The following is a 13896-nucleotide window of genomic DNA, read 5'->3' on the forward strand; positions in this document are numbered from 1 at the left end:
GTTGTCTATGTGTGTGACCATGGCACCCGCGACACAGGGTTTTCCTAGTGCAGGGCTATGTTGAGTGTGTGCGTTATTATTTACATATTTATATTTGCTTTCTTCTTTTCAGCCTGTTAACTGGTTTGAAACGCATTTACGGACCGAAGTCAAGTAAATGCAGTATGGCGTGTATCTAGGAGTATGTGGTGGGTGTGCAATAAGATAATTATTATTATTGTATCTATTTTAGACTGTCGCCTCTCCCAAGGCCTAAAATATTAATTTTGAATATTTAAATGGGCGAGACGGTATTTCGCGGCAATGGCACAGTCTGCCGGAGTCAGGGACACAGCTTCTTCTTCTTCTTCTTCTTCTTCTTCGTCCTCCAGATAATGAGTAACTAAAACTCTCAAATATATTGTAAACTCATTTTATTGAATGAAAATGACACGCAAGTGTCTAACCTACTGTATATGTGAAAAAATCCCAGAGTGTCTAGGTGGAGGTATTTTCATTAGACCAACCTGATCAAGACGTTGGCATCAAGAAACATATTCAATTACAACTAAAAAACAAAGGCGTATGTCAGTCTGCGGGTCAGTCGTAATCAGAACAGGCCGATATTAAAAAGAGTGACGAAAATAGGGTAGGTACTATACTATGGCATCTCGTAAAAAAACAACACAATGATTGTCATTTTTGCAATAAGACCATTTTATTCGTTCGCGTCGATTGTATATTTTTGTATTTTTTTTATTTACAAAGCTTTCCGAGTCTTAAATCGGGCCCAATGACCTCCTTTTATGTAAATGCTGAGCGAGGCGGGGTCCAACTTCGCAGGTATGCTTGTTCTGTTCGACGGCGATATTTCGAAGGAATTTAGGAGCTGATACACCATTACTTTCACTTCGCAAAGGGCAAATCTTGAACCTGCAAAAGAAACACGAGTTATTTTATACCTGAAAACAATACGTGCAAGACTTAAATATCAGTGGATTTAAGGGTAACTCGAGCCATACGGGGAAAGTATAGTGAAGATGGAATTCATGACCAGCTGTGAGGTGTATATGAACTGTTTATGGTAATGAACGACGACGGGAGCAGTAATAGTTAGAAAAATACCCAGAAAATGGCTACACAAGCATGATGACCCGAATTCAAATCGTATTAGGAATCAAGTGCTATTAAGTTAGCCGCTCACGCGATATATGCAGCCGTAGACGCATACCACACCTAGAGGTGCCGGTGACGATTTTATACCGATTTATCGGATATCGAAGTTATAACAGGTAAAAGAACTCATTCGGTAACTACTCTAGCAAACCATAAAGTTTTTAATGCCTGGGTCTGTCATTAAAAAAAAATAAACAACTTCAAAAATACGTCACGACAATCGTGTGTGTTATTGTTTGGGCTGGTGATTACGGTGTTTATTTATTGAAAACATACCGTAAGTAGCGTTTTTTAAGTTTACCCTGAATATAAATGTTTATAATCTATACTTTAAGGAGTAATTTCATGGTAAACGTTAGAACCACTCAAACGGAATATTATCATATTTATCCAAGTACACCAAAAATTTCATTAGTGCTTTTTAAGTGCAGGATTTACGGTGTATTACTGCATTTTATTTGAGCTGTTTTTGTTTGTAGTACGGAGGGTATTTATTTACCAATGCAGAATAATAATTTTTATTTACAAAAACTTGTATTTAAACTGAATCCTTTTCTAATTTGCGAAACCAAATAGCCGCCATTTTGCGGTAGGAGGAGCGCATCACGTGAGCAGCTAATATATAAAAGGAAATGTAATGAATTTTCACGTCCGAGAAAGTTTATAAAAACTCTTTGAAGCGGCGTTCCTACTATACTTTACATCAGTATAGCCTAGGTGGTGACGACATACCATTGCGAAGAAGTACGTGTAAAAGTAAAATTATTCATAAATTATAATGATACCCGAGAAACCATTACACATGAAACATGCACAGTATTTGAAGAGCCTAGGAACAGTCTCAAATCGTGAAGTTAGGAGACACGACAAAATTCTCACCGATACAATTTCTGGGTCCAAGTCCAAACGGCATGTAAGTGAAGGGCTGGATCTTGTGTTTGTTCTCTTCAGAGAATCTCTCAGGGTCGAACTTGCCAGGTTTTGGGTGGTACTCAGGATTGTGATGGATCCCCCACACGTTGATCGCTAGTGCTTCGCCTTTGCGGATCTAATGAATAAAACAACAATGAAAATATAATTAGAAACAAAAATTTAAGGTCAGTTTATAGTCTTTGTTCCCATACACTACACGGCTTATTATTCTATTTAAGAATTTAAGTACTACGCTCTAGTTGGTGTAATGTAGTCCTCCATGCCCATAATCCATAATCAGAACCTTTAACCTTTTTATAGCTGCTGACTTAGACATTATTTTTAATGCTCACTGAATGCTATGTCAGTCTGTCAGTAATCTTGGTTTTCTACTCCGTCTCTTTCCTTTCATCTTTGCGTCAATTGTAATCTTTACTGATTCGTCATTCATTACTTAATAAATTTCCAAATGTTTTCCCACTTTTGTTTTCTACAATACTTCCCTTGTTCCTAACCGGTTTTAACAACATTTTCATTTATTATTTTGTAGGACTAACAATTATTTTCTCTGCATTCATCTTAGACATGAGTAAGTTTGACTTACAATGAAATCTTCAGTAGCTGCATCATTCGGTTTACCCAAGTTGTAGTCTTTGGTACAGTGTCTGTCCAGTAAGAAGCCCGACGGCCATAACCTCATTGTTTCTGAAATATGAAATAATATTCAGTTTAATGAACAACAAACACTCGATTACTTGTAGGTCACAAATCCGCAACAGTGGTGCATTCAGCGGGGCGTACATTGCGCGCAAACGCGTGTCTTGTATTGGATGCACCGTTCCAATATTGCGACCTTAGTTATTTTTTATTCCCTCGAGGTTTTACATCTCAGCATTCTTATCATTAAGACAAACAACTTTTGTGCTATGGCTCTCAGGACTTCACCAATTTTATTGTAACAAGTTGTTATGACAAGTCGACAATTTTCTTTTTGTAAGTGTAATAAAACTTCTTTATAACCTACCTGATACCACCATGTCCATATAAACCATATTCTGTATAGAATTATAGTCAAATTTCCCGTTGTTTTTGGCCTCGTTCTCTTTGATTTCCTTGTACAATTTCTCTTGCACGTCAGGATTGATAGCCAGCTCGTGTAGCAGGAACGCCATCATAGTAGATACGGTCTCAAAGCCAGCCACGAAGAATAGGGTAGCTTGGGCGCACAGTTCGTCGTCCGACCATACTAGAGAAAATAATGATAAATAATTAAAAAAAAGCGTTCAAAGTTCATTCATTTTTATCCACTCTTGTAAACTATTGCTAGAGTTACTTACTCTCTAGCGAATATTATGATATTTTTATTTTATTGAATATCATGTATTTATTTGATTTTTTTGTGAAATCACTCCACTAGTTTGTTATAATTATTAATACAAAGAGCAAACACAAAGAAAGTCCTTCAATCTGACAGGACTAGAACCTGCGAATATTGGTTTTTATTGTGTATCATAATATTACAATAGGTATATACATCGAGATCATCTCATGTCAGACACTGGTAGCTGTTAAGGTATCGACTGAGTGAGAAGCTTTACAGATCTCTCACAGGTGTTGCTTACGGCGATAAAAGCCTAAAAAGATTGGGCTACCTCAACTCCTAAAGTCTAATCTTAAAACATGGACAAGTTTGCATGTGACTTCGTATAGTATATTTATATAATTACGCGTATAGTGTGTAAGTGCAGACAATGTTAGAAATATAATTATCTGTAATCTGTCCTTTCGAATAATAATAATAATAAAGCACTCACTAGGGAAAGCCGGTGCCATGGACACACACATAGGCAACCATAAATTACACCCAAACTCACGAGATAAATAAATGTAGGCCATACAAATATTTCTCCCGGCCCGGGAATCGAACTTGGTAACTCTGCGTGGTATTACGGCATGATAACCGTTCGGCCACGGAGGCAGTTAAAGGAAGCAGTGAATAAGTTACATACAAATAAATCTTGATTTATTATAATAATAATAATGTTAAGGCTTAATTTACATTGCCGCGGAAGGGAATGGAACCCTATTTCTACTTTGTGGCTCGTATTTATTATAGATGCATAGTTAATTGACATACAGTTGCTTCCATTCCGTTTCGCAGTACTGTAAATAAAATTGAACCTAATGATCGGTGTAATTCAGAACCAATTGTATATTATACAAGGTAATAAAGGAGTCCTGTAACAAATGTATGCACATAGACTACAGTGATTTAAAAACTACCTAACGTCAGATTCCGTTCTGGTAACATTGTTCCAAATTAGTTCTTTTGACAGTACTTTCTCCCACTGACTGCAGTATCTGTTTCAAGTCAATAAACAGCGCTACCATTTATTAATTACAAATTTTCTTTTACGATTTAACATACCCCTGTTCACTTCTTTCTGGCCAACCGATGATTCTTCCACGGTGGCGAAGCCGGCGCTCAAGTCTTGGCTTGATTTCTCTTCATGGGCCAGTTTCCCTGCAAAGGTAAAAAAAATGTGTACATAGAGTACAATGTAAATTGTATCTTAGATCATTTACATAGTGTTCCAATTTAAAATATACAGGGTTATTTGTAAATAATAACAACTTCATAGAACTACGCATTATTATTAATATCGTAAAGAACCACTTTTGTTCCATCCTTTTATTAATTCATCAGGCTTTAGTTTTACACAAAAATAAATATATTTAAATAGATCGCTTTAAACGTAATAACTGTGTAGAACGGCACTGAGAATCGTCGCGAAGGTGGAGGACACTCACACATTTGAACCTATCTTACTACCAAATAGAGATCTGAGGGTCGTATTCTAGAACTCTACTCAATGCTCAAGTCAGGATTGCACTGGAAACACAAGCACTGGAAATACGACTCTAATGGCATGGACTTGAGTATGATTTCGAGTGCTTTAAACCATATTCAAGTCTGCTCAAATCCTGACTTGAGTATTGAGTAGAGTTCTGGAATACGACCCTAAGAAGTGTCAGATAGTACAACAAAAATGGAAAAGTTTATTTTTGGTATGTTCATCACATTTTGTAAAAAGTCTTGGAATAAGAGTTGTTGTTTATAATATGGTCCTAATATGCTATGTTGTTAGTACTTAATTTGATGTATGCTTACGTGTATTTGCAGTATCAAAAAACATTGAGGAACTTTAGTTTGACAGCATATTTTTTTAAAGTTTTCTTAAGTTCTATCGAGTTCTTAAGTTTTCGCGATTGTTACACATAAGAAAGGAAACTATTTTTCGAATTCTATTTTTTCGGCAGGACTTGAGCAGACTTGAGTATGATTTCAAGCACTGAAAATACGACCCTAATTTCTTGAAATTACTTGAGTATGATTTTCAGGGCTCACTGCAATACTCAAGTCCTAACTTGAGTATTGAGTAGAGTTCTGGAATACGACCCCAAGTCGCGTATAGTTGTTTTTTTTTTCAAACAAATCAACGTTTCAGACTCTTCATAAATCTCATAGGGCTGGCTGAATCAGCCAGCTGGTTCTCGAGTCTCATGGTATACAATGATTTGATTAATAAACTTTACAATAAGCATATCACGAATTCTTACAATAGCTTTTTTTTTTTCATTTAATTTTTAATATTATTTTTATTAAAACATAAGTGTGCATTTGACTTCCATCTCACCTGATCGAAAATAACCATGAAGTCGACGATGGAGATTGGACACCACCTAAATAATGCCTACCGTTTAGGGAATAAGTCTGCAGGCAGGGAATTCCACTCCATAGCCGTTGGCCATATAAATGTGAAAGCGTAACGCTTTGTGCGAATCCTTGGAATATGTATCCACAACATAGGGGTGGAACATTAGCCAACGTCTGGTCCCCGATGATGGAAAGGAGAATGCAGAATTAAATCGTGCAATTTTCTCGCATACTCACCGTGATATATCCTGTAGAAAATCGATAAGTAGGCAACTGTAGGGCCAACTTTAATTTCGAGTCGTCTATAAGCCGCGGAGAGTGTGAAAGAGAATTGCACGAATTGATCCCTTCTTCCACTTTTCATCACTGGGGGACCAGACCTGAAGCTGAGGTTCCACCCCTGTATTCCAAAGATTCGCATGAAGAATTTCGCTTCCTCATTTATATAGCAAACGGCTATTGAATGGAGTTCCCGTTAGTTAGGTTCCGAGAGTTAGGTGTGCATGCTCCATCGTCGACTTTATCGTCAATTTCCACCAGGTGAAATGGAAGTCAAAACCTCTATCAGATCATCGATCCACCTTGTGTGAGGTCTGCCCACACTGCGTCTTCCGGTACGTGGTCGCCACTGGAGAATTCTTTGGCACATCGGCTATCGCGAGTAACGTGCCCCGCCCACTTAAGTTTTGTTTTTTTTTTAGCTATATCGGTTATTCTGGTTCTATTTATGGAGATCTTCATTTCTGATTTGAATGTATAATAATTCTTATTACGGTTATAACATTATTATCGTTATCTTTAAAAAATACTTGTAATTTTGGGTTATACGTTATACCCGATGATAAAGCATATATTATTTTTGTATATCAACAAGGAAACAAAGGCATGGCTTTATTATCAATACATGAAAAGGACCTATGTTACTTGATATCGTATAATGATTGATTATTCATACACAGTTATATCATATTGGATGCGTTGTACGCTTTCTTAGCGACATAACGAGTCCTGTTTCGATTACTTTCCAACTATGGCGTCAATTGTTTGCGTAGCTGTAAATGTTGTATTTATATAAATATTTATAGTAATGACGTGATATCATGTGAATGGTTACAAAAATTGTTGTTAAAGTTTATCAGTCATTTTTAGTAACAAAATAACATTGAAAATTTCTCTCACGCAACATCAGAGACGGACAAGTACCATCACAACAAAGTTTATTTATTTCGTAAATCAAGTTTGAGGTGGATATTTTACGTTTTATTTTGAAGATTGTTACTCTATGCTCAAAAATCCGGACAGTAGATAAAGCGGGAATGTCCGGATTAATCCAGACTATTGGTAACCCTACCCTTATGGCAATACGTCGACCAAGATAACCACAGAACAACTGAACAGCACTTGAATATCCATTGGTTTCTGTATATTTTCAAAGTAATTTCTACTATGTTTCCAAGTTCACATAGGTCAATGCCATTTTCTCACTTCTCCGCACCACGTAGCGGTTTGCGGAGCTGCGTTTTTAATTCACATAATTTCGTGATGGTAAAAAACCAAACCAGCGAAGCGAAATATTACCTTTCTTAACTTGCATCAGCAGATGTATCATGTCAGGCCGAATTATATGTTGTAGCTCCCTGTTCTGCATTGTCTCCAATACCAGCGACCTGAAGAAGTTCTCCACTGATGCCGGGAACCGGCCAAATTTGAATATCTAAAAATATTGTGAAGTATATTTAATCATTATGATTGATACCTATAAAGATCGATCAAACACAAAGAAAAATTCCTTCGATCCAACTGGATCCATAGGTTTCTCACAGATAACGTTGTGATGATGAGACCTCTTTCATCCTCATGCCACCTTTTTATCACTCTTTTCTCTGGATTTTCTTTTCCCTGTTATCTGGGAGCATTTTTATATTCATCATATCAACCGGAAGACGTCCACTACTGAACATAGGTCTGCCCCAAAGATTTCCAGACCAGCCGACCGGACGCGACGTGCATCCATCGGTAACCCGCCGCCCTTACCAGGTCATCCGTCCATCTAGTAGGGGGCCGTCCCACTAAACGCCTTCCGGTCTTCGTGGTCTCCATTCAAGAACCTTTCTGCCCCAACGGCCGTCAGTTCTATATTATTGTATCTGTTTTTATACCATTGTTTTTGTGACAGCTTGTTCCCTTCTTCTTTATTTTCCTTCACCTTTCCCTACTGCCATACCTTTTACAATAAATGATGTGGACCGAGGGTTACTTTCTATCACTATTACGCAAAACACGCACGACAACGCTACAAAGCCAATACAAAGATGTGCAAAAAGCTCATAGATAAGTTGGTAAGGATGCTAATGAACTTTTAGGCACATGGAGTTTGTCGACTTGTCAGGGTGATTGGTGTAACGGCAGTGCCCCTCAGATCTTTGTGAGTTAAAGCTCTGAGTGGCACTGCAATCTTTATCGATGGGCGTGTCGCTTACCACCAGGTGCACGACTTCTTCATACCCTTGACTGGTAGTATAAAAATAAAACCAACGTCTTTACAAAGGAATGCGGTATTATTTTGTCATAATATGCAATTACTAAGAGCGAATTTTGTGGACTTGTCCCCTTAATCAACATTGTTTCAATACTTTTTAATGTCTGAAAAGGCTAATGATAAAAGCAAATAATCCTAACAAAACACTTTGCCGTAACGCTCTTGAGAAGCTTAATTTGTTTTCGATTCCTAAAAAGTCATTGTGATTTCTTTTTGAGAATAACGTAAAAAACTTGTACAGTGATTTTTTTTAAGGTTTCATGATTGAAGTATGATTGTTTAATTTTCAACCCTAATAAAGGGTTTTCTAAGCAGAAAATGTAACCAACGGCGCAAAGTCATGAATGTATTGATAAATAATTAATAGCATATACCAGTTGTAGGTTGGCTTAATCTGTGATACTTACATTATTGTTCTGTGTTGTCATTGTAATTTTAATGTGCAATAAAGAATATTTCATTCATTAATACCGTAAAATGCCGTTTATATGTCTACCGAGGCACATTAATGGGAAAATTTGAAGATACTCACTGCAATTGCCTTCGGTATTAACGTCCGGTAGAAAATATTGATAAGTTGACGGAAACTGAACGCCGCAGAAGAAGCAGTTTTTCCCATTACATAAAATTGGTTGTCCTCATCCTTGTGAGAATCCACTTTTAGACCAAAGGCACAAGATGCAATTACGTCATTCGCGCATCTGGTCGTTAGGTTTTTCACATCGATGTCCAAACAACCCTCTGTAAATAAAAGGAACTATAAATACAGATATTATTAGAAGGTCCAGTAGAATTTTTGGATTTACAAGTGTTCATGATATTCAAAGATAAAAGTAAAAAATAAAAGACGTTCTTCCATAAAAACATCAAATTTCTTTACTTTCTACGCAGAGAAGATATATTAGTATAAAAAAATAATAATTATGCCTCTTGCAAGACTCTAAATGCCAAGCATCTCACAAAATTACTTTTTGTTTGTTTGGAATTTTGATTTTGCCAATCCTCAAAATTCACTTACGTTTAGACTCCTTGATTTTCGTTTTAAGCGAGAGGATCATCTGATCTCCAACCTCCACCATCAGTGGCAGCATCATCTTCATTTTCGAGCTGGTAAATGCAGGGCTGAGAGTTGATCGCATGTCCTTCCATTCTTGACCTGATAACATAGAATTTAAAAATTAAAGATTGTATGTTTTGCACACTTCGGACTACGTAATGGGGTGAACGAAAGGGTATGTCTTCCCGCACGACGTACACTTCCTTTCCTGTAAGTCTGGTTCACCCTTATCAATAATCGGCGAGTACCTTACGCCGATTGACAAAACCGTTCACCACGATCGCAAGTACTTTGCCATTGATACCATAAGAAAAATAAGAATTTTGGATAATTCTAATGTAATAATAGTGATTGCACTTTACTGTACTGCTGCCAACTCACCTCCCAAACCAAAGCAAGCAAGATATTTTTGCTATCATACTAAATGAGAACTGATATTTAATGGGATACTGATATTGGCAGCAGCTGTACTACACACCTTTTAAAGAGAGAAGATTCTTTCCAAAAAACTGATCGAACTCCTCATTAAAGAAATGGTTGTGATCGAGGAAGTGCTCGAAGTCCTTGATGACAATTTTCTTGATTAGCTCGATGTCTCTCACATACACAATCGGCTTGAGGAAACTGAACGTACCGTAGAATCTAACAGAAAATTTTAATATAATAGTTACATTAGTTTATTCAGTACATCGATAGGTTTTTAGTTACGACTATCATAATACAGACATGAAGCGTGGAACATATAGGTATAATATTGTAATGCGCAGCTCTAGTGAGAAACAGTGTTCTATTATACATTGACATGTATTTTTATACTTTATCTTTTTATGTTTGATGACCTCGGTGGCCCAACGGTTTGTGAAGACGTTGTGTGAAGAGGTCACGGATCCGATTCCCAGTAGGACCAATTTGGGAAATGAAAAATTGTACCTGGTCTGGATAGTGCCCCGAAGTAAATTCCGTTATCCTGGTACTCCTAGTTTGAGATCAGGAAATTTGTGTACAGGTGCCTGGTACATTATTACTATTTTTATGTAAATGCATGTACATAAAAAAAGAGACATTTCGAATTGTATACGAGTGCATTGCAGAGGCCGGGAAGTAAGGGATTGATGGACGGAGTGTGAGTATGTTACTATATGTGGCTATACTATAGGCGTTTGCGGCGAATTCGCTAGATCTGAACGCACCCTTATAATGACACAAACACGCGAAACAAACGTCTAAAAGTAACTAAGTGAAATATGTTCGTCTAACGCCCCAACAGAATTTCAGTCGAACGCATGCTACACGACTAAAAAAACACTCACAACCATTGACTTACAAATAAATGGACGACGGGTCTAATACAAAAACCACGAAAAAAATGTCCCAAGTCAACCCATTCGAAATTTAAATTGTTATGTCATCGCAGTATCGCGCTGTCCGTAGAACAAATGAAGACTAAAGCGGAGTGTCGCGCTCTGTATACGATTTTAGCGCCTTACAAGTGCGGACACTTTTTAGCGCGGACCCGACGTCCATATAATTGTAAGTCAATGCTCACAACTCACAAAATTACGTTTAGTTTGACCAGACTGCGTCGTAGCTGTTTACCTTGATTTTTTTTAACATCACATACAGATTAAAGATCTCTGTGATTCGTAGTTACTTGTAACCTTGTAACAATGGGAACATAAAAAATAATTGAATATCAATTCAATAAAAATTTAATTAATACAGTGAATAGCGCCATCTCTCGCCAGGACTGGTAGCTGTAAAGGTACTAACTGGGTTGTAAATCTGTCAAAGATTTCTCATAGATGGCGCTACGACTAAAAAGTCGTTGAAACCAAATACAAAGACACGACGCAAGCACATAGAAAAATTCGTGAGGTCCGTTGGTTCGTTCCGTGGTTTAGTTGGTATAGCGTCTGGCACGCTATGCAAGAAGACGTCGGTTCGAATCCGACCGGATCGAAGGAATTTTTTCTGAGTGTTCGATCTTTGTATTAATAATTATAAACTACTTAATTTTTTTTCTATTCTCAAATTAGGAAATTACCCGTGCTATTAATACCAGAGCAACGGATTTCAATTTTTCGTAACTGCTGGTTCTACTGGGAATCGATTCTGGGACTTCTTAGTGAAAACAAAAGTAAAAAAAAACTAAACTCATTTGGGGCACCGTGTGTCTCTAGAACGCGTGACAGGTTAAAAAAATATGTTAACTCAAAAAATTTTGCACTCACCTTTGATCAGAAAATTTGTTATAATCTTCAGAAAGAACTTCAACAAAATGATTTCGTCGTGTCACAACCTTCATAATAGTGCCAAAAGGCGGGATGACCTTGGGTGTCCTCACGCCTCGCCTTTTAAAGAAACCGTATACTTGCCACAAGTACAAAATTATTGCGGTCACGAGGCAACCCAGCCATATCCAGACCAGCATCTGGAATAATAAATAATTCTACTTTTAAATTACTTAATAAAGAAATAGAACCATTTCTAATTTATCACATTCCCAAAGAGGCAAAGAGACACAGGAAAGCCTTTAATTGTTATTTGATTCTAAAGATAAGATAAGATAAGATAAATTTATTTCAATATGACTTAATCTAATACAATTCTAATCAAAACAATGTAATTGAAGATAAAATATTAAAATAAACAATAATAAACAAAACAAACAAAAAAAATCTAAATTATATAAAATAATCATGGTAAAATTAAACATGTTTTAATCTTAGTGCCTAATAGTGCAATTGCAAAGGCAAAGGTTGTAGAGGTAAAAGGTTTTTAATTCATATTCTGGAATTTAGATGTATTTACAAACATTGCTTTCAAGAAATTACGCAATGGTAAAAGACATTAAGATCAATCGTCATTTGTTTTTTATTTAACATATATTTGAACTTAGAATCGATTTTAAATGCCTAATTAAGAGTCTCATTCTGTTTAAAACGCTTTGTAATAAAAATTACCACTAACTTACAGGTTGTACATAATTACTTAAACCAAAACCTTTACATAAATTTATGTATTATACACACAGCTAAAGTAATATAATTAGACTGAATAAATCGGAACATATTATAAAAGCAAAAATACATACCTTACTGGTTTGAATACACTTAATTTACAAAACTTCAGAGTGTTACTAAACGACTATTATGTTTTGTCGTCCTCGCAGCGATATGTAAGATCAGTGCCACCGACAACTGCTTACTAAACTTTGCCACAGTCAGTAGAACCGCAAATGAATAAAAATGGATCGACTGGGGTATTAATATAAAAAGATAAGATTACAAATCTGTAAAACTGATAATGTTGCACATTATTTTTTTTACATCAATCAAATTGGTAATTACAATTGTTATCTACGTGCCAAATGTAATAAATGTTAAAGAAAGAAGAATAAATTGATACGAAAGGCAAAAGTTGAAAGTATAGTCACCTAAAAACATCGTCGTTAATTCAACATAAGACCACGGAAATCGAAAACGTAAATACGAAATAATTTTCTAAAACTCTACACTCCAATTGGTTTTAGAAGACGTTCATCTACTACCGAGTTAGTTTATATATTGGTACTGAATTCTACTTACTCGTAGCTAGTAGAAGGCTTGTATGTATTTTTCCAGGTGCTCTGTCAAATCAAATCAGATATCTTTATTTAGTAGGTAATCAAATTACATTGAACAAAAAACCACTAGTCATTAGCACGTCATTTCAATTCATCACAAACATTCAATAGCTGGAAGTACACCATGCGTTCGTATCATCTATGCAATCATTGATTTTATAATAAGCTTTTCTAATTAGTACATTTTTAACATGAGCTTTAAACATATTTTCTGATAAATTTTATATAATATCTGGAATTTTATTATAAAAACGTATACAGTGCCCGACAAATGACGAGCTATCTTTATCAAGTCTGAGCATAGGGGTCGCGAGTTTATTTTTGTTTCTAAGATTAAGGTTATGCCTATCACTGTTTTTCAGAAATAATTCTACATTTTTGCAAACATACATTATATTTTCTCGATAATAATCTAATATTATAATGTGCTTCTGAACGATTAAAACAGTAAATTTCATCTTGTTTAGTTATTTCGTTGATTTTTAACGTTGTTTGTTTCATATGACTAAAATTTGGAATTTTTATCAATTAATAAATAGTATTATCAAGTAATAAGTAGAAATTAAAAAAGTAAATAATGTTTACTTGTTTTCATTTAAATAGATGAAAGACTTTTTTTATTGTGTGCTACACAACGTCATGAAAATATTCAATTGTCTTCTCAAACTGAACATGTAAAGTTGCGATCTCACAGACCACACGCGACTGCTTATGTTCGGCGCAAGGGTGCGACCACTGGAAGGTTAAAAGTACACTGTGTGACAATTTACTTCATCGTGTTGTAAGAAGTACACTACCCATTAATACGAAAAACGCATTAAAGTGCATAGTCTTCAATTATTGTGAAATTAAAATTGTCATTTATCTTTTAAAACTTATGACCTTACTCA

General features: G+C 35.9%; 1 protein-coding gene across 2 annotated transcripts; it reads right to left on the bottom strand.

Moving 5' to 3' along the window:
• Window positions 1-669: 669 nt before the first annotated feature.
• LOC113228876 (cytochrome P450 9e2-like) lies at window positions 670-12995 on the bottom strand. 2 transcript variants are annotated; one of them, XM_026462300.1, is made up of 11 exons: window positions 12969-12995; window positions 11613-11812; window positions 9860-10023; window positions 9343-9480; window positions 8857-9065; window positions 7364-7499; window positions 4496-4591; window positions 3092-3313; window positions 2672-2772; window positions 2035-2203; window positions 670-912 (listed from the first exon to the last, which is right to left on the bottom strand). In XM_026462300.1, the coding sequence occupies exons 2-11, from the start codon at window positions 11810-11812 to the stop codon at window positions 740-742; spliced, it is 1608 nt and encodes a 535-aa protein (XP_026318085.1). In that variant the 5' UTR covers window positions 12969-12995; the 3' UTR covers window positions 670-739. The 2 variants fall into 2 exon arrangements, with proteins under 2 accessions (XP_026318085.1, XP_026318084.1); XM_026462299.1 differs by lacking the exon at window positions 12969-12995 and adding an exon at window positions 12476-12579.
• Between the last annotated feature and the right edge of the window lie 901 nt (window positions 12996-13896).

The sequence above is a fragment of the Hyposmocoma kahamanoa genome, unplaced genomic scaffold (genome assembly GCF_003589595.1).
Source record: "Hyposmocoma kahamanoa isolate Upper Pololo Valley unplaced genomic scaffold, ASM358959v1 260, whole genome shotgun sequence".
In the NCBI taxonomy this organism is placed as follows: Eukaryota; Metazoa; Arthropoda; class Insecta; order Lepidoptera; family Cosmopterigidae; genus Hyposmocoma; species Hyposmocoma kahamanoa.

Coding starts and splice junctions, on each gene's coding strand:
- LOC113228876 (XM_026462300.1), bottom strand. CDS start 11,812: ATGCTGGTCTGGATATGGCTGGGTTGCCTCGTGACCGCAATAATTTTG. Junction 7,500..8,856: donor TAATACCGAAGGCAATTGCA/GTGAGTATCTTC, acceptor CAATATTTTTAG/ATATTCAAATTTGGCCGGTT. Junction 4,592..7,363: donor GCTGATGCAAGTTAAGAAAG/GTAATATTTCGC, acceptor TTACCTTTGCAG/GGAAACTGGCCCATGAAGAG.